The 27,661-nt window shown below is 43.8% G+C and overlaps 1 protein-coding gene across 4 annotated transcripts; it reads left to right on the top strand.

Moving 5' to 3' along the window:
• Window positions 1-3,229: 3,229 nt before the first annotated feature.
• Window positions 3,230-26,722, top strand: RCAN3 (RCAN family member 3). Of its 4 annotated transcripts, XM_060258099.1 has the most exons (7): window positions 3,245-3,503; window positions 8,606-8,707; window positions 12,898-12,975; window positions 13,084-13,336; window positions 19,850-20,023; window positions 22,526-22,697; window positions 25,750-26,722. In XM_060258099.1, exons 4-7 carry the CDS (start codon window positions 13,142-13,144, stop codon window positions 25,956-25,958), a joined length of 750 nt encoding a protein of 249 aa, XP_060114082.1. In that variant the 5' UTR covers window positions 3,245-3,503; window positions 8,606-8,707; window positions 12,898-12,975; window positions 13,084-13,141; the 3' UTR covers window positions 25,959-26,722. The 4 variants fall into 4 exon arrangements, with proteins under 4 accessions (XP_060114083.1, XP_060114081.1, XP_060114082.1 ...); XM_060258100.1 differs by lacking the exon at window positions 8,606-8,707 and having other exon boundaries at window positions 3,230-3,330; XM_060258097.1 differs by lacking the exon at window positions 8,606-8,707 and having other exon boundaries at window positions 3,281-3,503.
• Window positions 26,723-27,661: the final 939 nt, after the last annotated feature.

The raw sequence follows: 27,661 nt of genomic DNA, 5'->3' as shown, positions 1-27,661 counted from the left end.
TCCATATGTATGTTTTAGGCACTGCTGACTGGAAAAAGAGCATGTGATTGAAAAGCTACTAAAAGGCCACTTGGTTTTTAAATAGGTGCTGTTTTCACCGTTATACATGCCACTTTTCTGTTTGTATTATATGATCTTTCGTGTCTGACTCCAAGTTGGAAACGAGAAGGTTGTGTTTTTTTTAGGAGCGTTAGATTCTAGATCCAGTAGCACCTTAGAGATCAACAAGATTGGGCAAAGGGATAAGCTTTCAAGAGAGCTGTTTTAAATGCAAAAGGGTCCTAGAGGGTCTGTTGCCCTAGAGAGCTGCAGGTGACCAAGATGCCATAGAGTCCACCCTCAAAAGCTACTACACCTAAGGTTGCCAACTCTGGGTTAGAAAATACTTGGAGTTTGGAGGGAGGGTAGAGTCTGGGGAGGGCAGGGTGGTTTGAGGTGGGATCTCTTGGGGTTATAGCACCATAGAGTCCCCCCTCCCTACTGATCTCTGAAGTCTGATCAGTTGTAATTCTAGGGGATCTCTAGGCCTCACCTGGAGGATGACAACCCTAAGTCACAGCTATGCAGAGTGCTGCTTTAATGAAGGAATGTGGACTGTGCCACCTGAGAATCTCCTGTCTGGAGATTGGCAACCCCTCCCTGTGAGTGTACTCACTAGAACAAATTAATCTCGTGATAGAACGGCAAAGAACAATACATTTATTTATTCTTTCAAGTTGCAGGAAGCTGCTTCTCAGATAAGCAGCTGAGAACAACTGAAGGCCACACAAGAATGTTAGAAAAAGACATAACCTGCTAACATGGCAAAAGGGTGTATGAAATTAACACATCATTAGGCAGGTGCTTGCAATAATGAGGCAGGGTTATTAGATATGGGGCAGAACTACTGAATATTCATTATGTACATAAGTGCTTGTATTACTTATCTAGAGGCCTTCTTTATTGCTTGATTGTTGGCGGGGCGGAACTTTTACTATAGTAAAATAAATTATTTATTTCCAAGCGACTTTGTCTGGATCTTTGTTGGCAGGGGTCTGAATGAGGAGTTTCTAGTGATGCTCCCTTCACAATACTATCTATTGCCATATGTATTACCCTACTCTATAATTTCTACATTGTTTAACATTTCATGTTAATACTTATGCCATTTCAGTTGTTCTCCAATTCTGTTTGCTTTCAGTTTTCTGCAATAACTATTGCATTGCTTATTGGATTTCCAGTTCTGATGATCTGTAATCTACCTTGAATCTCAGAGAAAGGCAGCCTATAAACAACATAAATGAAGTAAGAACAATTTTTAAAAGTATGTGTGTGCCAGAGGACCTTTTGAGGGTTACAGGAGCCATTTTCTTACGAGAGGTGTTCTCTTTAATCTCTTTCCACGCTGGGAAGAAAGGTCTGCCTCAAAAAGGTTTATTCATTTGAAATATGCTAGAGGAGAGTTTTACTGATACCGCAGCGTGGACCAAGAAAAAAGACATACAAGTGCTCTAGATCAAAACAAGCCTAGAATTTTAAATGAGTAAACTGATACTTTGGTCACATTATGCAAAGACAAGCTTCACAGGAAAAGTTGAAAGTGGCAGGAAAAAAGGAAGATCCAGGACGAAATGGCTCGACTCAATCAAGGAAGCCACAGCCCCTCACTTTGCAAGACCTGAGCAAGGCTGTTAACAACAGGACGTCTGGGAGGCTATTCATTCATAGGGTCGCCATACGTCGAAAGTAGGGCTGCCAAGTCCAATTTACGAAATATCTGGGGACTTTGGGGGTGGGGACGGGAGACTTTGGGGTGGAGCCAGGAGACAGTAGGCGTGGAGCCAAGATCAAGGCTGTGACAAGCATAATTGAACTCCAAAGGGAGTTCTGGCCATCACATTTAAAGGGACGGCACACCTTTTCAATGCCATCCTTCCATAGGAAATAATGAAGGATAGGGGCACCTTCTTTTGGGGCTCATAGAATTGGCCCCCCTGGTCCAATCTTTTTGAAACTTGGGGGATATTTTGGGGAGAGGCACTAGATGCTGTACTGAAAATTTGGTGCCTCTACCTCAAAAAACAGCCCCCCCCAGATACCCGCAGATCAATTCTCCATGATTTTCTATGGGAATAAATCTCCATAGGGAATAACAGAGTCCCCAGCAGACATTCCGCTCCCCTCCCCCCGCTTTCTGACGACCCTGAAGCGGGGGGAGGGCCTCCAAACCGGTGGAGACAACTCAAAAAGGTAACAACTCAAAAGCTGGCTTGTAGAGGAAGAATGAAGGGAAGCAATTTCTCTGCTCCTCAAGGCACCTCTGAGCTGTGGCTAGAAATCCTCTCCTTCCCTTTAAATGTGATGGCCAGAACTTCCTTTGTAGTTCAATTATGTTTGTCACAGCCTTGATCTTGGCTCCACCCCTAGTGTCTCCTGGCTCCACCCCTAGTGTCTCCTGGCTCCACCCCTAGTGTCTCCTGGCTCCACCCCCAAAGTCTCCTGGCTCCACCCCCAAAGTCCCCAGATATTTCGTAAATTGGACTTGTCAACCCTAGTCGAAAGCGACTTCACAGCTCTTCTCTCTTTCTTTCTGAACCAAAAATTCAAAAAGGTGGTGGTGGGGAAGTAGGCTTCCCAATCCCCAGGTCCCAGCGGGGGATCCCCTGGTTTTACAGGCTTCCCCCCTCCCCCAGCCAGCTGGCCGGCGGGGGAAGCTCCACCCCCATAGCCATTATGCACCTCCAGGAACGATTCCCATAGGGAATGATGGGGAATTGATCCGCGGGTGTCAGGGGCTCTGGGGGCGCTGTTTTTTGAGGTAGAGGTGCCAAATTTTCAGTATAGCATCTAGTGCCTCTCCCCAAAATACCCCCCAAGTTTCAAAAAGATTGGACCAGGGGGTCCAATTCTATGAGCTCCAAAAGGAGGTGCCCCTATCCTTCATTATTTTCTATGGAAGGAAGGCATTCTAAAAGGTGTGCCGTCCCTTTAAATGTGATGGCCAGAACTCCCTTGGAGTTCAATTATGCTTGTCACACCCTTGCTCCTGGCTCCGCCCCCAATGTCTCCTGGCTCCACCCCCAAAGTCTCCTGGCTCCACCCCCAAAGTCCCCAGATATTTCTTGAATTGGACTTGGCAACCCTATGGGGAAGGCAGGGCACCGCCTTTTCGCCACGTGACCAACGCCTCCCCCTAACATCCCCGGAGAACCGAGCTGTTTTTTTTTTTTCCCACCCCTTTGTCCCCGCCTCCTCCATCCGGGTCACTCCTTCATAGCGGTGCCAAGAAGCTAAAGAGAATGAGTGCGATAGACACGCGCATGCGTATACACCCGCGGGGGGGGGAGCGAGGTAGGTGTAGAATCCGGCGCTCCGTCAAGTCAGGGAAAGTGGGGGAGGGGCTCCTCGCCGGAGCAGGTGGTGTCAGCGCACTCCTCGCCCCCTTCTGCAGCGCTCCGCTTTCCCCCTCTATGAGATTCGTTTGCGAGGGGGACGGCGCCGGTTCTGATTCTGAGAAGGACGCGGTGAGTGAGTGAGAGAGAGAGCCGGTTTCGGTGCGCCCCCCCCACCGCCTTGTCCTTCCCTGTCCTCTGACTCCCCTTTCATTCCGCCGCAGCCCCCGGGATCTCCTTCGCCCGCTTCGTTTCTCCTTTCTCCCTTGCCTTGACCGCCCAGCCCCTCCCGCTCTCTCGGCCTCCCTTTGCTGGATGTTTTGCAGAAACCTGTTGCTTTCTTTGGATATCACTCCCCCCCCCCCCCCGATACAGACCCCGTCCCACCCCCCTCCCAACCCTCAGTTGACCGACAGTGTCACTCTGGCACCCCCTCGGCTGCTGTCAGTTCGATGCAATTGCTGAGCAGACAGGTTAAAACGGATAAAAGGAAGTCCTTCTTCACCCAAAGGGTGATTAACATGTGGAATTCACTGCCACAGGAGGTGGTGGCGGCCACAAGCATAGCCACCTTCAAGAGGGGGTTAGATACGGAGCAGACGTCCATCAGTGGCTATTAGCCACAGTGTGTGTGTGTGTGTGTGTATACACACACACACACACACACACACACTGTGGCTAATAGCCACTGATGGACCTCTGCTCCCATCAGAGGTCCATCAGTGGCTATTAGCCACAGTGTGAGCAGAGGTCCATCAGTGGCTATTAGCCACAGTGTGTGTGTGTGTGTGTGTATATATATACACACACACACACACACACACACTGTGGCTAATAGCCACTGATGGACCTCTGCTCCATCAGAGGTCCATCAGTGGCTATTAGCCACAGTGTGAGCAGAGGTCCATCAGTGGCTATTAGCCACAGTGTGTGTGTGTGTATATATATATATACACACACACACTGTGGCTAATAGCCACTGATGGACCTCTGCTCTATCTATCTATCTATCTATCTATCTATCTATCTATCTATCTATCTATCTATCTATCTAATTTTTTTGGCCACTGTGTGACACAGTGTTGGACTGGATGGGCCATTGGCCTGATCCAACATGGCTTCTCTTATGTTCTTATGTTATTTAAAGATCTTCCGAAGATAGAAGCAGAGATTTTGTGAAGATTTCTCCCCCCCCCCCCCCCAGCTCGGACATATCCACTGCTGTGTAAATAGAGCCTCTATGAACAGGGGCAGTATATCTCTTAAGGCTGGATGCTGAGGATATTTATTTATTTATACTCCATATTCATGCCCAGTGGAGACCCAACGCATTGAATGTAAGCAATTGTCTAATCTATACTCCATATTCATGCCCAATGGAGACCCAACGCAGTTTATGTCATAGTCCTCCCATCGTCCTGTTTTATCCTTGCAGCAATAACCCTTTGTGGTAAATTGGGCTGAGAAAGAGAGACTAGCCCAAGGTCACGCAGAGACCTGTGGCAGACTGGGGGATTTGGGCCCGGGTCTCCCAGATTCTGCACCAGCATTCTAACGGCTAGACCACATTGGCTCTCCATATCAGATCATTAGCACATATATGAAGGGAGAAGGGTGGCCATCTGCCTTCATGCTCTGCTTAGGGGGGGGGGGTTGGCGGGGGGGGGGGGGGGAGACTGTGGCTGAATGGTTTCCCTGCAAAAGGCCCAAGGGTTAATTTCTGGGATTTGAAGTTGAAAGCATCAGGGAGCTTACCTCCACCCTGGAGAGTTCCTGCCAACCAGAGCGGGCAATACTGACCTTGGTAGAACAATAGCCAGGCTCAGTATAGGCAGCTTCATGCGTTCAAAGGCTATCTGGTTGGCCCCTGTTGACAACACTTGTGTTGATAGGTGAACACTTGAATGTAAGCAACTGTCTTATATTGAGTGCATCTAGTTCAGCCTTGTTTACTCTGTTTGGCAGCGACTGTCAAGAGAGCCAGTGGGGTGCACTGGTTAGAATGTTGGACTAGGGTTCGGAAGTCCCACGTTCAGATCCTCCCTCTGTTGTGGAAGCTTTCTGGTTGACATTGAGATGGTCACACACTCTTAGTCTAACCTGCCTCATGGAGTTGTTGTGAGGATAAAATGTAGGAGAGGAGAACGATGTAGGCCACTATGGGGCTGTATTGGGGGGAAGGTGGAATATAAACAAAGTGAATAAATTCTCCAGGATCAGAAATAAGGAAAGTCTTTTTTTGTCATCTTCTATTTGAGATCCTATATGCTGGAGATTGCACATGAGGTTTATTGCATGTGAAGTGGCTGCTGTGCTCCTGAGCCACAGACTGTCCCTCTCCTTCAAAGATGATATTAAAAAATCATTGTGTGCAAATGCTTTTGTAAACCCCTTAGCCTTTACCCTTTAAAAAATCTGTTGTCCCGCCCCTTCCTGCTTCTCTTCTTGCTTTCTCCCTGAAAGAGACATTCTGGTCGCCGCACCTCAAAAAGGATATTATAGCTTTAGAGAAGGTGCAGAGAAGGGCAACTAGAATGATTAAAGGGCTGGAGCACTTTCCCTATGAAGAAAGGTTGAAACGCTTGGGACTCTTTAGCTTGGAGAAACGTCGACTGCGGGGTGACATGATAGAGGTTTACAAGATAATGCATGGAATGGAGAAAGTAGAGAAAGAAGTACTTTTCTCCCTTTCTCACAATACAAGAACTCGTGGGCATTCGATGAAATTGCTGAGCAGACAGGTTAAAACGGATAAAAGGAAGTACTTCTTCACCCAAAGGGTGATTAACATGTGGAATTCACTGCCACAGGAGGTGGTGGCGGCCACAAGTATAGCCACCTTCAAGAGGGGTTTAGATAAAAATATGGAGCACAGGTCCTTCAGTGGCTATTAGCCACAGTGTATGTGTGTATATAACATTTTTTGCCACTGTGTGACACAGAGTGTTGGACTTGATGGGCCGTTGGCCTGATCCAACATGGCTTCTCTTATGTTCTTATGTACTTTCAACTGTCCTTTATATTTTGTATCGTTTCCCCAATATTACTGTTATCTGTCTGCATCCCCTCATGTCAAATCCCGTAATTGCTCCACTGAGCTTTCGCAAGGGAGCTTCTTTCTCTCCCCCCCCCCAATTAGTGTCAGTTGTTTGTTGCCCCCCACATATCTAAGGCCTCTTGTTACCTTCCCTGAAGACTCTTCCCCACCCCCCACCGCAATCCCTGCAGGGGTGTATTACCATCACCCATTCTCCTTTTACTGATTTTGCCTCGCAATGTCCTCCTCACTTTTTGCGTCTTAAAAGAATGCTTCTAACTTCTCTATCGCCAATACCAACTACTGTTTCCTTCCCCGCCTTTCCCCCCAATTTCTGCTTTGTGTTGTCAACACTCTGTTTCTCTGCTGTCAGTTTCACAAGGAATCTCCTGTGCTTTTCTCCTCTGATCACTTACTTTCCTGTTTTCAGATATATGGTCTCTCCATGTGTCACCTTTTCTCTGTAGCATTCCTGTTCCCTTGCATTTGTATCTTTGCTAGTCATTATTACTTCTTTTTGATGTGTTCTTTGCTGAGACAGCCTGCCCTTTCTTAATGTTATCCCTCTGATTTCCAGAAGACTATAATTTCTTTCAAATGCCTTTCTCCTTCATCATGTGTACTTGTTATCCTCGAGCGTGTTATTTACTGCTAACTCCCCACCTTTGTTGCTTTTTGACTTTACTCCTAGGGGTTTATTGTCCTTGCTGCCTTATCAGGATGAGAAGCCACTCACATACCAAGAGGATGGTGAGGGGGTAGGAGGATAGTACTTCTTGCATTGGGGAAGAAGGAGAATAGTTGGCCCCTCAGTCTAAACACATAATTACGTAATTACTTCATTGATTTTGGGGGTGTGGGAGGGTGTTTCTCACCTTGCCAAGTGTGTTGTGCACATATAATTAGTCAAAGTGATGCAGGCATTACAAAGCTACTGTTTCATCCCTGGGTGTCTTTCTTCAGTATGCAGTGATCACCTTAGAGTAGAAAATGGAATACAGTTTTAACATAAAGGTATCAGCATTTGTATCAAAGTATCTGCCATTGCAGTTGCGTAAATTTCCACCAATGCCATAGCAGTTAACTTTGGAGATCTTTCTGTCATACTCTACCAATTTGGCTTCCTACAATCATTAATGTTTGGGATTTGAGACAAGTGCCGGTAGATTAAATTTGCAAAACTCTTGTGTTAGGAATTGTTTACATTTCTTCTCGTATTGCCTGCTTGTACCCCTCCGTTATTTCCTCATTGTGTTCTTATGTCTTGGGATCAAAAGCTTTTATCCCCAGTAAAACAAACAGGGGCCTCTACTGTGGAAATTCTTGACAATTGCCAAACATGTTGTCATTACTCATTTGACAGTAACAGATTCCATTCAGTTAATCTTCCACAGCAGCTTATTATTTGTCCTCTATCAAATTGTTTAAAAAAAATCTGCTCCACTACTTCAAACACTCAATATTAGGCTGTATATGATTTGGGTATTTAAGCTTAATCTCTGTTTTGTGATATTTTGGTTGATCCTAATAAAAAGGTATTACAGTACTGTGCTGGGATATTTTTCCCATGAGTCCTCACAGCTGCCTATAACTTTTGTTCTTTTTCTTATGATTTAAAACATGATCCTGTACCCTTTGGTCTCAAACATTCTGAAGTGATTAAATTGCCAACTAAAAAATACAATTAAACAAGCAATTCAGACTCTGCTGTATAAACCAATAGCTGCAGGATTATTTATTTATAATTTACGGGAATATTGTGTATTTGAAATCAATATGTGTTTAATCACACTGCCTCTACACATGCATATAATCTTAACATGATTTTTTTTAAATGAACTCGTTACTGAAATACTAGTTACTAATGGTATTGAGAAAGGCTCTCTCTTTCCTTTGTGGTTTTGAGCCTCAAATCTTCCAAGCTCAGGCAACTTCATTTCAAAATTATTTTGTGTTGCTGCGTTTAATTTTTCATTGAGGCATTTTCCCCACTATTTGAACATTAGGACTTCTGTCGATTTCCAGTTCCTTGGTGCAAAATTATTGTGTTAAATCAGGTAAATTCATCATCAAAATGACCGTCTCATGACCCAATCTTTTTTTTTATAATCTGATGAGCCAATTGTTATCTTGTTATGGGTATTGTGGTTTCTCTTGAAAAAATATGCAGTTGTGAATCTACAGTTCTGTTTTGTAGATGGAAAAAAATTGAAACAGAGGTCATTTGAGGTTACTTATGTCATCTCAATTCACCAATCTACAAAGCTGGGAGCCTGGGTTCCGTGCTATAATTGTTTTGGTATAGCCTCCTTTTTGTGGGATAACACAAATATTTCACTGCATCATATATTTTTTAGAAGATCAGCATTTTCCATTTGCTAAGAGATTTGTTTCCACTCAGAATCTTGTTTGGCAGTCATGGACTGTAAAGCAGGAAAGACTGTTAACGAAAACTGAACTCTGTTCTTTAATCATAGTGCTGATCCTATAAGCAAATCAGTTTCTCTGGGTGTTCCTCCTTTTTCATTATGCTCCCCTCCCTACTTTAAAGAAAAAGTTGTGCTATATTTAGGGATTAATTTAAATTGAGAATTTTAGAACAATCAGCTCTCTCCCCCCTTCCTTTACTCCTCTGAAATAATGTGTTGCTAATCAGACTATTCTGATTAGTGGTCAAATCAAAGGCAAGAATACTTTGTGCAAACTTCATGTTTCAGATCTACAGTAACTGTAAATTCCTTCTTGCCTTGTCACATCTTTTGCTTACTGAAATTCTTGGTACTCTATTAAATTCTTGGTACTCTATTAGCTTTAGTCTAATTTCAGGTTTCTCTTAAAAATGGAGTATTCTGTTCAGACTTTAATGGCTTGAGGAACAGTAGTCTTTTCCCATTTCTGAATCATAGGATTGTATTGTCCTGATCCTTTCTCTCCCAACACTTTCATTTTACCATGTTCTTACACTTCTGCTTTCTTGCTTATTTAAATGTATATATACTTCACTTTTCTTACATACAATTTAAATGCAAGATATACAGCACAATTCAGTAAGATATAAAGTTCTCCTGGACTCATGCTGGTTCTGGCAGCAGGCATTTCACAGGGTCATAAAGACTGGGACCAGTCAAAAGACTAAGCCCCCTTTGGGCCCCAGCAAACTATTGGATCTTTGCAGTGCTTCATTTGCATATTAGGCCACACCCCATGACATCACCATTGTTTCGCATAGGGCTTTTAAAATTAATAATAAATATACAGCAGCAGCTAAAACAGCCATAATGAATGCAATCAAACAGCAAGGAACAAAATGGAAAAAACATACCAAAGCAGTCAAAATAAAACCAACTTGGTCTAGTGCCAGAAAAGGGGTGACAGTGCTAAAGGCAAGAAAAGGGGGAAAGATTTCCAATGTCAAGGCATAAGAACATAAGAGAAGCCATGTTGGATCAGGCCAACGGCCCATCAAGTCCAACACTCTGTGTCACACAGTGGCCAAAAATTTTATATACACACATGCACTGTGGCTAATAGCCACTGATGGACCTGTGCTCCATATTTTTATCTAAACCCCTCTTGAAGCTGGCTATGCTTGTGGCTGCCACCACCTCCTGTGGCAGTGAATTCCACATGTTAATCACCCTTTGGGTGAAGAAGTACTTCCTTTTATCCGTTTTAACCTGTCTGCTCAGCAATTTCATTGAATGCCCACGAGTTCTTGTATTGTGAGAAAGGGAGAAAAGTACTTCTTTCTCTACTTTCTCCATCCCATGCATTATCTTGTAAACCTCTATCATGTCACCCCGCAGTCGACGTTTCTCCAAGCTAAAGAGTCCCAAGCGTTTCAACCTTTCTTCATAGGGAAAGTGCTCCAGCCCTTTAATCATTCTAGTTGCCCTTCTCTGGACTTTCTCCAATGCTATAATATCCTTTTTGAGGTGCGGCGACCAGAACTGCACACAGTACTCCAAATGGGACCGCACCATCGATTTATACGGGGGCATTATGATACTGGCTGATTTGTTTTCAATTCCCTTCCTAATAATTCCCAGCATGGCGTTGGCCTTTTTTATTGCAAACGCACACTGTCTTGACATTTTCAGTGAGTTATCTACCACGACCCCAAGATCTCTCTCTTGGTCAGTCTCTGCCAGTTCACACCCCATCAACTTGTATTTGTAGCTGGGATTCTTGGCCCCAATGTGCATTACTTTGCACTTGGCCACATTGAACCGCAGCTACTGAAAAGGTTCTGTCTCCCCCCTCGGCCACTCGGTTCAGAAGGTAGGGGAGAGAAAATGACATGAAGAGTGCAGCGTCCAGGCAGGTTGTACAATCCTTTTAAGTATGCAGGTTCTAAGCTTTGTAGGGTTTTTATAAGCTAAAACTGCCACCTTGAATTGGGATTGATAATGAACAGTCAGGCAATTAAGATTTTTCAAAACTGAAATAATGTGCAGCTTTTAGTCCACACCAGCTAGCTGTCCTGCTGCTGCTGCATCCTGGACTATTCGAAACATCCACAGCTATAGCACACCTTCAGAGTGCACTGTACAGTAATAAGGCTGCTGGTGACAAGAGCATGGATCATTGTGAATAGGTCACAGTTGTCACAGCTCCTAGGATCCAGGAGATGCCATTTTGAGTCTCACTAGGATAATCAGTTCATGCACCTGATCTAACATTTTTATTCCCTCCAGCTATCTGAGCTCTGCAGCGTATTTATTTCTCAGATTTTCTTGTACCTACCAATCCAATAACATGGTCATCTAGTTGCAATCTAATGGATTTTTTTGCCTGGTTCTGGACTTCATGTTCAGTTTTTTGGGTTTTTTTAAACGGAGTAGTGTTTAGACTGGTGGCCTAGGCCCTGGGGAACTGCGCCTTGGACCAATCATTCTTTCAGCTTAACTTACCTCATAGGGTTGTTAAGAAGATAAAATGGAAAAGGGAGACCCATATACTTTACCCTGAGCTCCTTGGAGTAAGAGTTGAATAAAAATATGCTAAATAGACATAGTAGATCCCTCTCTATTCAATTAGACTTCAGCCATGTCCTTCAAATAAGTGTTTCTTGCTTAGTTAGCATGTGTACAGAGAGAGCCAGGCAGAAAAAACCCCCAATACAATTCTCCACTGTAAAGTGGTTGTAGGCTGTGTGTTCAGGCATTTTGGATTATTCTCCTTCCAGCTTGATAAAGGCGTTATTAGGTGCAAATGGAGAGCCAGTTTGGTGTAGTGGTTAAGTGTGTGGACTCTTATCTGGGAGAACCGGGTTTGATTCCCCACTCCTCCACTTGCACCTGCTGGCATGGCCTTGGGTCAGCCATAGCTCTGGCAGAGGTTGTCCTTGAAAGGGCAGCTGCTGTGAGAGCCCTCTCCAGCCCCACCCACCTCACAGGGTGTCTGTTGTGGGGGAGGAAGGTAAAGGAGATTGTGAGCCGCTCTGAGACTCTTCGGAGTGGAGGGCGGGATATAAATCCAATATCTTCTTCTTCTTCTTCTTCAAATGATTGGTGTTATATCAACCACTTGTATGCCTAGTCATTAGGAAGTAAATGCATTGTTTAAAATTGTTCTTTTTCAGTTAACTTAAAACTGATTTGGTTTAAAAGTACCCACCCTGATGCCTTTTGTATGAGCCTGTGATTAAGACATAACTGATGTCAAATTTTCTTCTGTGACATAGTATGTTAGAAGAAGAAGAGGAACCGTAGATTTATACCCCGCCCTTCTCTCTGAATCAGAGTCTTAGAGCGGCTCACAATCTCCTTTATCTTCTTCCCCCACAACAGACACCTTGTGAGGTGGGTGGGGCTGAGAGAGCACTCCCAGAAACTGCCCTTTCAAGGACAGCTCTGTGAGAGCTATGGCTGACCCAAGGCCATTTCCAGCAGCTGCAAGTGGAGGAGTGAGGAAACAAACCCGGTTCTTCCAGATAAGAGCCCACACACTTAACCACTTGGTCCTTGTTCTGCTCTCAAGCCACATCTGAGATTTTGTCTATGAATACTCCAAGAAAATAATGGCATGCCAAAATCCCCCATCCCAAAAGCAGCAGGCAGCCATGAATGATATCAGCTAAACATTTACCTGCTTTATCTCACCGCTGTCCCCAAAGTTCCTACACCCTCGGTACCACAATCTTACACAATGTTCTCCCCTTTTACTTAAATTGTATTATTTCTCCTCATCTGTTTTGCAGCCTTGTTACTTCTTACTTGTTTCTGAATCTAGGTGCATCATGCTCCTAGGTTACTTCTCCGCCATCCCTTTATGATTTAGAGTCTGTTCCAATTGCTAATTATTAGCTGGTGCAAAGTTCAGAGTACTTACAGTGGTGGGTGGGGTTCCATAATGCTCCTTTCCTGTTGGCTTTAATTTTTTGAGAGCATTCAAAGGAGTTAACAGCATAAATATTTTAAGTAGCATTTATTTATTTCACCTTCAGGGATTAAGTATTGATTGGCTTATGATGATTATCATTCACAGCTGAACAGATTGTTCTTTGCATTTGAAATCTTTAACAAAGAATGGCCCTGTGGTGCTGGTAAAACACAATTCACACAGGTATTTATTTCTTGCACATAATGCATCATCTTTAAAAACAGGAGTAATGGGGAAATTGTGGTAAATTTGCTTCTTGCTATACCTTTTTTGTGTGTGTGTCTGCTCTAGAAAAGCTGTTGTCACAGGTCTTCCAATACAGAGAAAGGAAGGTTGATTTGAGTGGGCAATGATTAGAGAGACAATGAAGGCTTGGAGTGACAGCCAGTTGGACCTTTACAACAGTGACCTAGAAGAAGAAGAAGAGATGATTTTTGGAGAAAATGAAGATGACTTGGAAGCAATGATGGACTTAAGTGACCTGCCTACCTCACTTTTTGCTTGTAGTGTTCATGAAGCAGTATTTGAAGTTCAAGAACAAAAGGTAAAGAGATACGTAAAAAATAGGGAGATGTGTTGATTGATAAATGTTTTTATGAAAATCAAGAAAGTTATTGTGGCTTAAAGTGATGAATGGGCTTGCTAGCAATATAAAATGAAAGTCCAGTGGTACATTAAAGACTAAGAACATTTATTTCAACGCGAGCTTTCATGAAAGCTCACTTGGGTTCTGCATAGGGGTGTGCATTCAGATCTTCCTAAGCTGAAAACTGGCAGGTGGGACAGGCATTTTGGAGATCAGGGGAGGCTGAGGGACTGGGAGACTGCTTGCTGCTTATCAGCTGTTTCCCACCTTCTGCAGTGCTTTTAAACCAGGCTGGTTTAAAGGAGCTGTAGAAAAGATCAAGGAAGCAGCTGAGAAGTGGGGCCATCACTGAGCTGTGTTTTTTGGCTTTGCTGTTCCTGGGTTGGGGTTTTCCCCCCATATATTTTTTTTCATCTTGGGTCTATTGAAAAAAACTGGGATTTCTGAAAAATCCCAGATCCAAATGCTTTGCCATTATTGGAATCCAGGTTTTTCTCCCAGAAATCCTGAAAATTGGGAGGGTCCAATAGACCAAGCAACAACAAAAAAGAAAGAAAGAAACCATGCACTTTCTTAGTTCTGAGTGCTCACTCATCTTCTGTTTTGTTTTGCTATAGTAGAGTAACACAGCTACCTCTCTGCAGTTCTTTTCAATGTCTAATAATGATGCCATGTTTAGTTCCACAGTCAGTGTTTATGAGGTAACATTCACCATGCCACTGTAAAGATGGATAGGTTTGAACGCCACACAATACTGGGACTTAAACATCTTTGCTTCTCTGGTTCACTGTGGGTGCTTAAAGCTTGCACTTTGCAAATGTTGAAGTTTCACATAAACAAATGGTCCTTCCCTTTAGTAAGAGATAATGCTGAAGTTGAGAGATTCTGCTCAGTAAAATTGTATTCTGTCACCTGTCTTGTTTCCCATGTTTTTATTCTGTCAGAGAGGAAATAAAATACCACTATTACTTTTCATTGTCATGACAATCGCATCAAGGTAGGTAGACATGTTTCCATGACAGCTGTATGTGAGGCTGAATGTGTTTTCTAAAGGAACTTAGATTCCAATTTTTATAATATGTCCTGCTGACAGAACATGTGTTTTATCTTCTGCTTGTATCAGGTTCCATGTGAAACACTAGGCTTTTAGTGACCATTGTGTGATGGTCGTCTCATTTGTTTTATTAGAGAAATCTTAGTATACAGTAAGGACAGTATTAATAAATTTTATTACTCTGATCTGTGGTATGTCCCCCCACCAGCCTTGGTCACTAGCAGCAGATACTTTGTTCCAATAGTCTGTAATTTTGATTATTCTGAAGTCCCATCAGTTTGGTGGGCACTACTGGCGAGGCCCAATAACCCTTGAAACAAACAGGAATATATTGGACTAAAAATAGTTTGCACATAGCATTCAGATATTGTTCAAAAACTGAAAATAATCTGGGATGACACAATTCAGAATTATTATTCAAGTGACTCTTTTCCAGTTGTTATTAGATGAGTCAGTGGGACATATGAGTATTACATTCATATCAGTGTTTCACATTTCAGCAATATGTTAGGTGGTGTTCAGCCATATTTTAACTAGGAATACTATTGATTTTTTATTGTTTACTGCTGTAGTGAGTTGGATGCTTATGATTCAGTGGGATGATGTATTGCCTCACAGTGGAGGTTTTGCTCCAATTTGGTATTCAAAATGAGGTACATTATTTGGTGGAGGGTCCTTTGGACCATCCATATGATATCCCCTAATCATTTCCTCTCCATCTTTTCCTCAGCTTTCTTCAGCTCCTTTTGAAACTGGCTTGATAGGGTCTTTTGGGGACCAAACACATTCAGAATGTGTCTGCATGTCACATTTTTGCAGGTTTTGTGTCTGAGCCATATTCCTTGCCCCAGGCATCTATTGATGAGGATTTACTTGCCTCAGTGGTTGCAGCAAGGGCATGTGACTTAGGTGTGTTTTCTAGATTCTAGCTAGAGCTTTAAAAAAAACACTAGAAGTGGTGGTGGAAGAAAGTCAAAATGTCCTTTCACCTCATTGTGGGTTTTGTTGTTGTTTGTAACTCAATGTAGTATGTTCCTTTTACATTTGCTTTTCATTGCTGTTGCATAGTGGACTTGTGTAGCGAATAGCCTATGCCTGGCTGGCAGCATGCTGTTGCAAATCAGATATGCATATAATTTTAAAAGCAGCTTACTTAATAGCCTTTAGCTAGATGAGGGGGAATTATGTAATAACACTCCTATTGCTACAAGAAAGTGCGGAAGAAATAACACAAGTAAATTTGGTGGGGGGCAAACACTAGTTCAACCCTTTCTTTAAAAAGTTCATTTCCAGTTAAGGTAAATTAGCCTAATCCCTAGATTTAAACTGCATGTTTTCATGAAGGTGTGCTGTAGATGCTGGAGGTAGTGTTTCGTTTGATAGGCAGCTTTGCTTAAGTCTTATATAATTCCATGTTGCTTGGTCTAAAAGCAATTAGAAGAGCCAAATAAATTCTCCAGATCACAAAATTGAACATGTCAGCAACTTTCTGGACTGATTTAAATTTCATTAGCTTTAAAGGGCTTTCCCATGCTAAGATCTGTCTGTTTTGTTTTAGTTATTTTATTTCCCCTATATCCTATTTTTATGAGAGTCCAAACACATTTTGGGTCATTCGTAATCTATCAGTGGCTTCCTCTATGCAGGAATATCACCAAATCTCAAGGATTAGAGGAGCCTTGATAAGGCTGGATTATGCTTTCCTGGAATAAACTCCAGCCACCTAGTGATGCAACTGCTTAAGTTTAGACACTGTAGTTCATGGCACAGAACTCACCAGCATTCCATGTCTCCAAAATAACAAGCTAAAGTTTGTCTCAGGGCAAAAGGATGCATAGTCTGCTTTTGTCCTTCTCGAGCAGGATCATAATTAAGAGTCCCATAGCACCTTTAAAACCAACAAAGTTTTATTCACTTGGCTTGTTGTTTCTGCTTTGTCTCAAAATGTCTACATCATGTTCTATGCTAATTCATTTTTTTCCCCAATCCTTTCTATAAATTTGAATGCTTTCCTCTCATTCCATTGTATTTGAAGAAGTGTGTGTGTGTGACACACGAAAGCTTATATCTTGAATACAGCTCTGTTGGTTTTAAAGGTGCTACTGGTCCCTTACTTTATTCTGTTGCTTCAGGCCAACACGACTACCCTCCTGGATCTGTCTTCATGGAGAGCAGGATCATAGTGATTCTGAGGCTCCGGGTAAAACTTGTCAGTGGAGCCTCGGAATCACTGGGTGCAGGGAAGGCTTCATCCCCTGTACTGTACAGCTGGTTGCTTCTAGCTGCTGCGTGAGTGAAGCTGCTTTCGCCAAGACTCCAGAGTCTCTGGAGTTACGTTGGCAGCTTTCAGCTGTAGGGTGGAAGTGGGAAAGGGATTCCCACCACTCTACAGTCGGTTGTGCTGCTTGAGTCTCAGGAAGTGTGGTCAGCTGTAGGGCAGGGTGGGGCCTAGAGCTGCCTTGGCTTCAGGGCAGCCAGGAGCCCCTCAGCATGGAAGCTCAGATGACTGCCCTCTACTTGAGGTTAAGTTACATGGTACATATAGCTTCACGTTACATGGGAGTTCTGGGATTGGATCTGAAATGTGTGCAGCTATAGCAGGTGGCCTGTAGGACCTGCCAGTGGGAAACTATGGAACAGAGTGTCTGCATGTAACAAGGATTGTGTTGCCTGTAAAATCCTGATTTTTACAAGATTTGGGAACAGGTGGCTGTTGCTCCTGCCATTGCTATAGGAGGATCCTAGATTACAACCAAAAGATAGGGTGCTGCTTATGCATGCACATTCTTGATTTCATGGAAATCTGTTCAGCATGAAAAGTCAGTTGCAATGAATATCAAGCACTATGCTCCGTCTGCCTTATAGAAAGGCTGGGAAGGCCAGGGGCATAGGAGAAATGTTATGAGGTGACAGAATGACTTGCTGACCAAATTATCTAACGTGATTCTGAATGCAGCTTTTCCTTCACACCTTAAGACGCATGGGTTCAGATCTCAACTGAGTCATGTCATCTGTCGATTAATTTAGAGGTAGGGATGTAAATTTCATGTAATACAGCACATTTTTAAATTATTTAAAAATTGCATTTAACCAGTGGCAGTATGTAATACTTTAGTTGTCAACAGAGGGCACTGTTTTGTACATTTACCTTGAGTTACTGCATGACTTCGGTGGTCAGAGGACTGAACGTGAACAAATTAAAACTGAACCCAGACAAGATAGAAGTGTTGCTGGTTGGGAAGGCAGTGAAGGAAGCCTGCTTGCCTCAATCAAAAGCCTGGCGGAATAGCTCCATCTAACAGGCCCTACGGAATGATAACAAATCCAGTAGGGCCTGGATCTCCATACAGCTGGATACAGCTGTAGAAGTAAGTCAATGCAGCTACAAAAAATGCTTTTTTCTACAAGATGACCCCCTCCCTTGATATGGCCCATCTGGCCATCTGGATCTATGCCACAGTAACATCAAGACTAGACTACTGTAATGCGCTTTACATAGGTCTTGGCTTGGAGTCAGTCTCTAGTTCAGGGGTGTCAAACTCATTTGTTATGAGGGCTGGATATGACATAAATGAGACCCTGTCGAGCCAGGTTCTGTTGGGCTGGGCCATGTGTGTACTTATTTAAGATTAGGTGGCAGAGATATAAACTTTTTAAAGAACAAAGACCAACATGACTAATTTAAAAAAAAAACTTAAAATAAAACATGCTAAAAACATTAGCACTTGTTGGTCTTGAAGGTGCCTTCTTTGCATTTCTCCCATGGGATCCAGGGAACTGGGCAAAGGAAGCTCTGGCTCTTTCCCTCCCTCCCCAGGGGGCCAGGAGGAGGAGGAGCCTCAACCAATGGAGAAAATCGAGGTTTTGCTCTGCAGCTCCTGTGCAACTGAGCGAGGTTTTGCTCTGCAGCTCCTGTGCAACTGAGCAAGCCTTGTAGAGCAAACTGAGATGCAGAAGGAAGCAAGAGAGAGGGAGAAGGAAGCAGATGAGCCAGTTGCTCGGGGGCCTAATAGGAGCCCTCTGGGGGCCTGATTTGGCCCCCAGGCTGCATGTTTGACACCCCTGCTCTAGTTGGTACAGCATGCCGCCACTCGATTCTTATCATAAGCATGTGCATATTACTCCCATTTTGCAATCACTCCATTGGCTGCTTATTTGTTGGCAGTGGAAAGTACCGTGAAGTTACAGCTGACCTACGGCGATCCTGTAGAGTTTTCAAGGCAAGAGACCTTCAGAGGTGGCTTGCCATTGCCTGCCTCTGCATCACGACCAGTGTTCCCTCTAAGCTGCAGAGTCTTGTGAGCAAAAATTCTACTTTGTGAGCCACTGGTATTAAAGTTGTGAGCTACTGCATAAATTATTGTGCTTTGGGGTCCTCCTTGAGCTAAGACAAAAATGTGTGAGCTGGAGGCTAAAAATCTGTGAGCTAGCTCGTGCTAACTCAGCTTAGAGGGAACACTGGTCACGACCCTGGTATTCCTGGTGCTCTCTCATCCAGATACTATCCAGGGCTGACTCTGTTTAGCTTCTGAGATCTCATGAGATCAAGCTAGCCTAAGCTATCCGTTACCAGGCTCAATTAAAGGTATTGGCAATCATATATAAAACCCTCCATGGCCTTGGTCCCTTATCGCTTCAGGATTGCTGTAGTGCTGCTTCTCCGTGCTCCACCGTGACAGCTTCATTCGTCTGAGCAAGACCTTCTGTAGGTGCCACCCTGCAAATGGTCAAAATAAACAACACGTCTCTGAACACACATTGTCTGTTGTGGCCCCCACCTTATAGAATGGGCTACCTGAAGGCTCCCTCTCGTGTGGCTTTCCAAAAACTATGAAAAACTGAATTATTCAAGAGGGCTTCCTTACACAGGTAATAGAGCTGTACTATAGTGAAATGGTTCAAAAAGATGCTTTGGTAAAGGAATAGGGACTGTGGACTATGCTACTATGTTGTGCCTGCTGCTGCAAGGATGCTCCTACTAGGTAATTTCAGCGTCATTTTAACATGCAGTGTTTAAATGCTTATGTTTTGTTTCAGCATTGTTTCGGCTCGGCACCAAATTTTTGCAATCCGAACCCTATTGCATTGTTTATTGGATTTCTCATCCTGTCGACTGCAGTGACTTGCACTGTGGAATCCACTTTGAGGCTTAGTGAGACAGGTGGCCTATAAACGACTTTAAAATAATAATTAATAATGCTTAATGCGCCCTTTTATGTATATCTGCATAGAATTCAAGAATAAATTGGTAGTATGCATTTATTGGAGGCTGTTGCCTTTTGTCTGTATCGGCAGAGGCTCGGTGCAATTGCTGGGTAGCACTCTACTAAAAGATGCCGCACACTGATAGCCAGCCCAGAAGTAGTACGATTGGGGAAAGCTTAAGAGGAAAAAAGTGCTCTTTCTTTTACCCTTAGGAACGATTTGAAGCGCTTTTCTCCGTCTATGATGATCACGTTACATTCCAGCTATTTAAAAGTTTTAGAAGAGTAAGGATAAACTTTAGCAATCCGGAAGCAGCAGCGAGGGCACGGATAGAGCTACACGAGACCGACTTTGGTGGGAAAAAGTTGAAGCTGTATTTTGCTCAGGTATGTTGGCCTCTTCCTTTCTCCCTGATACAACCTTGGAGCAAACACCTCACATTAGAATTTATGCCTGTCTTTCTTATTTTTGTGAATTCTGCCCCATTTTATTTTAATATGATGTTTGGCAATACTTAGGCAATGGATTTTGTGAATTATTTAATACTTGATTTTTTTAAGCAATAGAAATAAAAGGCACTAATCTATAAACATTTCTTTTGCTAATTAAAAATATGTAAAAGAAATTAAAATATCTTTTCCTTCAGTAGCAAAGCATACCTGTAATGACAAGCTCTACCTGTCTTGCAGCTTTCTGTTGGCCAGAGACTTTTCCTACAGCTTGCATGAATCCCATTTTTTAAAAAAACCTGCAAGAATGGATGTACGGTTGCTACACATAGTTTGTGAATCCTTAGAACAGGGTTGTCAAATGTCCAGCCCGCTAGCCAAAACCAGCCCATCCAGGGCTTTAATCAGGCCCCTGGGGCTTTTTCTCCCCCCTCTTCCTCCTCCTGTCCTCACCATTTGAAGCTCAGAGGCTGACAAAGTTCCCTGTTCTTTCAGTTCCCTGCCTTGTGTTTGCAGGCTGGAACAGGAAGCAAAGCTGCAAGGAAAACATGGAATGGATTTTTCCATTAAGGTCTCTGTGTCCAGATAGATAGGGCCCAGAGACCTTAGTGGAAAATCCATTCCATGTTTTCCTTGCCATTTTGTCCATGCTGCAGTCTGTTTCAGCATTCCTATATAGACAGCTGAAGCTCATGCTTCCTGGAGTTGTGGGCTTGCAAATAAAGGACTGATGCTTTAAGCCAGTTTATCTCTGCTCAATGGACCGGACCTAGTGAGTACTCCCAACCTGGAAACTCACAGCCAAAGGAGGGTATTACACTGCAGAGCCATTGCCAATCTCAGTGAACCCTGGGGGAGGGGAAGAAGCTTGCAATGCCATTTCATTGTTTTCCCAGGGTCAGAGCATTGTTATATTTTTTATTTAAATTTATTAGATTTATATCTCGCCTTCCCCATAGTTTCTGCTGTGATCCTTTTGCTTTTTTAATGTTTATTTTAAAAATTGCATTGTCAAATCCCACTTTCCCCCCACCTTTCCATTTTTAACAAAATATTGCAAGAGTTTTTAGCATGTTTGTGTTTTAAGTTTAAAAATAATATCTTTGTGTTTGTCTGTGTCCTTTATAAAGTTTATATCTCCACTGCCTCACATTACATTTTATGACATGGCCTGGCCCCACAAAGTCCCATTTGCGTCATATCTGGCCCGCCTAACAAATGAGTTCGACACCCCTGCTCTAGAACAACCCACCCTAAGACTAGATTCTGGGGACAGAAAGCTTCCCTGGTAGAAAGTTGTATATACAGAGCCTACATGATCTCTCTCATGCTAATCTATTTCACAAGGGGGGTTGTGGTAATAATAATAATAATAGTAATAAATTTATTCTTATATCCCGCCCTCCCCCGCCAAAGTGGGGGGTGAAATAGGAGGGGGATTCATGTATGATATGCTGAACTTCATGGAGGAAGAGCAGAATAAAAATAAATAAATGCTGTCAAAGGTTTCAGGTTTTCATGGCTGGCATCATCATTAGGGTTTGTAGAATGTTTCGGGCTCAAGTGCCATGTTCTACTGGAGAAAGTTTTCTCTGTGCATTGAGCACAGCAGCCAAGAAGGTCAGAACGCTGCTCCGGCTGCAACGCCACCGAGGATGTTCTCCGCAGCTGAGAACAAAACGTCTGGAAGAAAAACTTTCTCCAGTAGAACATGGCACTTGAGCCCGAAACATTCTACAAACCCTAATAAAAATAAATGCTGCTTAATCATTGCCCAAGATTGCTTGCAGAATTATATATCCCCACCTGTAAAATGAAAACAGATGAACACAAGTAACTCTGTAGGGCTTTTGAATGAATGATCCAGGGTAAGAATTGAAAACCATTCTGTGCTCGGAATAGTTTTGGTTAGTGATTCATTGCCAAGTACATTGTCAATGTTTAACTATAAGAAGTGAAGGGAAGAAACTGTGCATTTCATATCCGCATGCCTTTTCCAGTCAGTGAAACAGTTTTACTAGTTCTAGAGCGAGACAAGATGATATGCTAGATTAAGAAAACTCCACGAAGGAGGAATGCTCTTCTTACTGCTCAGAAGAGAGAACTGAAAATTGTAGTCTTGCACCAAACTGAGAGCCAGTTTGGTGCAGTGGCTAAGTGCACGGACTCTTATATGAGAGAACCGGGTTTGATTCCCCACTTTTCCACTTGCACCTGCTGGAATGGCCTTGGGTCAGCCATAGCTCTCGTAGAGCTGTCCTTGAAAGGGCAGCTTCTGTGAGAACTCTCTCAGCCCCACCTACATCACAGGGTGTCTCTTGTGGGGGAGGAAGGTAAAGGAGATTGTAAGTCGCTCTGAGATTCAGAGTGAAGGGCGGGGTATAAATCCAATATCTTCTGTCTTCTTCTAATGTTGTGGCTGTGTTTGTTTTTTTTCAGGTTCAGATGCCCAGTGAAGTGGAAGACAAATCCTATCTCTTGCCCCCACAGCCTGTCAAACAGTTTCTGATCTCACCACCTGCCTCTCCACCTGTAGGATGGAAGCAGAGTGAAGATGCTACACCTATGATAAACTATGACTTGCTCTGTGCGGTTTCGAAATTGGGGCCTGGTATGGAATGCTTTCCAATTTTCTGCTCTACTTTCTCTCTTTGTTTAGCAAAAGTGATCAAGCAGGCTTGTAAGTACCACAGGCAAGCAGCCAAGAGTGTTGTTCCTTGGTAGAGAAACTTTACAGGATCTCTTCTTCTCCCTCTCCACCCTCATGGATCACATTGGAGTGGGCAGGATTAGCTTTCAAAACTGTGATAAAGAGCTATTAGTAGAATATGTAACAAGAAATCTCCAGTTTAAACACTGGAGCAGATTGTACAGATTTGTACTTCAGCTTGCGCAAATTGAAGAGATTTTCTCCCATCGCAAAACTTTTACAAGTTTCTATGTCTGTTTGTCTGCAAGACTCAAAATTGGAGGGGTCTATTATGTGTGGGGGAAAGGATCAGGCCTGTAGCTACGGGGACGCTGGGGGGATCCAGGCCCTTTCAGTCAAACCCCCTTTCAATATGTATCGCCCCTCCAATATGTCCCTCATCACTCACCACCACTCCGCTCTGAAAAGCAGCATTGCTACTGTAGCAAATTGCTACTAGCAATGCTGCCGACCTCCATCTCTGCCTTCGCTCCAAATAAGTAGCACCCGCCGCCGGCACCACTGCTCTGATCAAGCAGCAGCACTGCCTCCACCTTCTTCCACTGCCAAGGCTGGCAGTAGCAGGAGCAGTGGGGGTAGCGAAAACAGTGAGGGGCAGACACTTGTCCTTTTCCCCTCTTCGCCCTGGTGCTTCCTTCTCTTGCTCCATCATGAGGCCACCTCCTTTTCTCTTTGTTCCTCCCCTTTCTGTAGCTCACCTGCCGCCCTCTCCTCTCCCGCTCCCCCAAGCCTGTAGTTGGGGTAGGTCAGCCTTCTTTGGGGAGGGGACTCTCGCAGCCAGCTGCCACGCGAGGTTTTTATTTGCGTTGCAGCAGGCTGCCCAGGTTTTTATTTTATGAAGATGAAGATACTGGATTTCCTTTCTTAAAAGTCTTAAAATCTCTCTAGTCGGGGTCTGTGAAGGAATTTAAACGCTGCCCCCACTGCTCCTTTCTCCGGTGGCCTGATTAGGCACCAAAGTGTTGATGGGCATCGGCCAAGGGAAAGAAAATTGGAGGTGAAAAGAGAGCCTCCGCTCCCCCTCCGCTCCCAAAAAAGCTTCCCAAGCTGCGGAGTGTCCCCAGACACTCCTTTAAGAGGTACTTCCCTGACAGAAGCCCCCTCAAATGCCCATCAAAACAGAGCTTCTCACTCTGCCTCACCATGCACCCGAAGCCGCGGCTCACAATCTCCTTTCCCTTCCTCCCCCACAACAGACACCCTGTGAGGTAGATGAAGATATTGGATCTATATCCCGCCCTCCACTCCGAAGAGTCTCAGAGCGGCTCACAATCTCCTTTACCTTCCTCCCCCACAACAGTCACCCTGTGAGGTGGGTGGGGCTGCCGAGGGCTCTCACAGCAGCTGCCCTTTCAAGGACAACCTCTGCCAGAGCTACGGCTGACCCAAGGCCATGCTAGCAGGTGCAAGTGGAGGAGTGGGGAATCAAACCCAGTTCTCCCAGATAAGAGTCCGCATACTTAACCACTACACCAAACCGGCTCTCCACACCAAACCAGCTCTATTTTTTTTAATTGTGACATCTTTTGTGATATTCTGGGCCCTGCAGCCCCTCCACCTAAAATTTTATCCCCTATTCCCCCCCCACACACACACACCTAAATATTTCTAGCTACAGGCCTGGGGAGGATTCATACTCTCTCAAAGAAACTCTGAGGGTAGTACAGTAGCAGTCCAGGCAGTAGACATCCACAAATGGATATTGTTTCACTTTCTACCAATTCTGCCACCTCTGATTCTTACCACCTGTTACGTACCCCAAGGAGCATGTCCTCACATTTTCTTCTGCAAAATTCAGTGGCTAGGAACACTTTTGCCAGTTCTGCACTGGCTGTCTGATTCTCCACAGGAAACCAGCCGTATTGTGAGCCTGACAGCATCATACATGGGTTACCCTCCCAGTATGCTTCTGAAATGTTTATTCTGGAAAATACCGCATGCAATGATGGCAAATCCCTGACTGTAGCACTACTAGATCCTTTGGGAGATAGGTTTTTGTTAAAATTACAGTAGGGTTGATCCAGGGGGATGTAGACATCTTGGGTATGTTTGGGGTGTGTCTTGCTGTGTTGTATAACGAGCCAACAGTACAGATTCCTTAAATATAGCTGGTGTTACAATTGAAATTACTTTGGGTGGGATGGAGAAACTGCTACTCTAGTTGGAAAAAGCCCTTTCTAGGACTTGCATACATTCTGAGGTACTTACTTTGGTATATTTTGGGTGTGTTTCTGAATTCTCCAAAGTTCAAGGAAACACTTCATGAAAATGAAGCCTTGGCAAAAAAGGGGACCTTTGACTGGGGACAAAAGGCATCGTTTTAAATTTTTAGTGTTTCAGCATGGTTGGTTCCCCATTGTACTCTCATTGCTGTTGCTGCGAATGTAGAGGAATTTGCAGCAGCAAAGGTGGTACCACCTGAGGGATTATCCATGCTACCTCCTTGTAAGCACCATTCTCCACCACCCACAACAAACACCAGGGTGCTTTTTGCCAGCTTTTCAAAAAACTGATAGTAGATGTATCACTATTATGATGCTGCTATAGACGCATACTTCCAGCTGAAAAATTAATAAACAGCAAAAAGCCTGCACTGGTGGTGGTAGAGGGCCTGACATGAGAGGAAATGGTGGCACCTTCCTGTCAATGCATATCCCAAACCCACACTGACTACAGTCTTCCAAAGAAGGTTTGAGGAAACATGCAGGAGGACAACTGTACTATGATGTTGTATGGAAGCCCCTCCCCCCAAGTTGCTGTTGTTGGGGCAGGTGGAAGGGATGCAGTGCAAAACCTCAGCGTGGAAGCAGCCCACGTGTATGCTTCGTCATTTCCCAAATACATGAGAACCAATAAGTGGGGGTTTTTGAGGGGGGTTAAGCTTTATGTGTTTGATACTATGTCGGTATTCACTCTGTTTGTACTGTGATGTTGTGACTTGTTCTGCCTCTAGGGGAGAAGTATGAGCTTCATGCAGGAACGGAATCCACACCCAGCGTGGTTGTCCATGTGTGTGAAAGCGAAACAGAAGAGGAGGATGAAGTTAAAAATCCCAAGCAGAAGATTGTGCAGACAAGGCGTCCAGATCCACCTTCCGCATTGCTAAGTGAAACAAAAACTTTTGAATGTACACTAGAGGTAGGGGGTGGGATGCACTTTTGATCGGTGGCGATCTAACAGCAGTAGTGGGTGGAAATCATGTTTGTGTTGCTTCATGATGTGCAGCAGCAGCAGACATACAGTCATCTCGCATCAAAAAAGACTTTAGATGCCAACGTTCTGAAGAGCACTTTAAGGTTTTAACTCCCGAGATGTAGCAACTCCTTTGGGGTTCTGAGTCCTAGCACACTAGACTAGGAGGATGCCGTTTTGGAATGTGTGTATTGCCATTTTCTTGGTGTATGAAAAAAAGGCTGGAAGAAACTCAGATGCTGCCATCTTTGTATCGGTTGCCACGTGGTTTTGTACACGAGTTTCTTATGTATATTTTTGTGTGCGTTATCCAGTTAACATGATGATGTTCAAAGTAATATATTGATAAAAAAATATTATGTACAATGTACATTGTTATCAAGTAGAGAAATCTCTTTAAACGGTTTGGGGGTTTAGAAGCAAATCTCCAGGTCTGTTTTGTGCTTTTGATTTCCCTTAGAAATGCCATAGTTTTGTGTGTGTGTGTGTGTGTGTGTTGAATTTCAAAGTACTATTGTGAATTAATGTGAGGCAAAACCCACAAGTCTAATAGGCTGTCTTTGTGCTCACTGCAACTGTGAAAACTGAAATACAAGCAGGAAAGCTGCATATTAGAGGCCAACTCCCTCTTTTGTATTTGTTTCCTAATGTTTCTTAGGATGTGGCTTTTCCAAACGGAGTATATTTATGTAAGCTGGCGGTGGGAATAAAGCAGTCCGTACAGCTTCTGGCAACCTCTTGTCATGCAGTCTCGCTACCAGCCTCCCACGGCCTGCTCAATTCCATTGTGCGGGAGTAATAGTATGACCACACCCCACACGAGGCTGGAAATATTTCAAATGAATTTGAATGTATTAATGCTTCTTGCAAGAACGCAACATTTTCTCTGTATCTAATTTAAGTAGCAGGATAATAGATGTTGACAAGTGGGGGACCCACAAGGACTTCTGGGGGGCAGTTCCTCTCCCCCATTACTTCTTCTTTCCCTTCTTCTGGCAGTCTTTCTCTGTTTCCATCTCTCCTTCCCATCTAGCAACCAACATACGTCTTATCAGGTACCCATCTTCAGTTGTATTTATTATTTATTTACATAATTTATACTCCATGTTTCCACACTGGGGATCCAAAGCTGCTTTCATCATTCTCCCCTTCTCCGTTTTATCCTCACAACTTCCCTGTGAGGTAAGTTAGGCTGAGAATGTGTACCTGGCCCAAGGTCACCCAGCCAGCTTCCATGGCAAACTGGTGATTTGAACCTGGGTCTCCCAACTTCTAGTCTGAAACTCTAACCACAATACCACGGTGGCTGTTGTTGAACAGTAGCAGAACAGCCAGTCCTAAGTTGGTCATGCTAGATACATGGTAATGAGTCACCCAATGGCTGCTGCCGGTGTTCCCTTAAAGGCAAAACAGCCCTAGAAAGAGCCCTGCCTCCTCCCCTGAATCTTAGTGACAGAAGCCAAGGCTTGAAGGCTGGCAGTACTGTTGTGATTGCCTAGCAATAGCCCATGAGGGCATTTGTTTCTCTAACACTGCAGGAGTTGTTTCTTTTATTGGTGGTGGAAGAAAGTGCTGTCAAATTACAGCTGACTTATGGCAACTTCATGAGGTTTTCCAGGCAAGAACCATTTGGAGATTGTTTGCAATTGCCTGCATCCACATCCCATCCAAAT

The sequence above is a fragment of the Heteronotia binoei genome, chromosome 17, assembly GCF_032191835.1.
Source record: "Heteronotia binoei isolate CCM8104 ecotype False Entrance Well chromosome 17, APGP_CSIRO_Hbin_v1, whole genome shotgun sequence".
In the NCBI taxonomy this organism is placed as follows: domain Eukaryota; kingdom Metazoa; phylum Chordata; class Lepidosauria; order Squamata; family Gekkonidae; genus Heteronotia; species Heteronotia binoei.
This window is presented reverse-complemented; position numbering and strand designations above follow the sequence as displayed.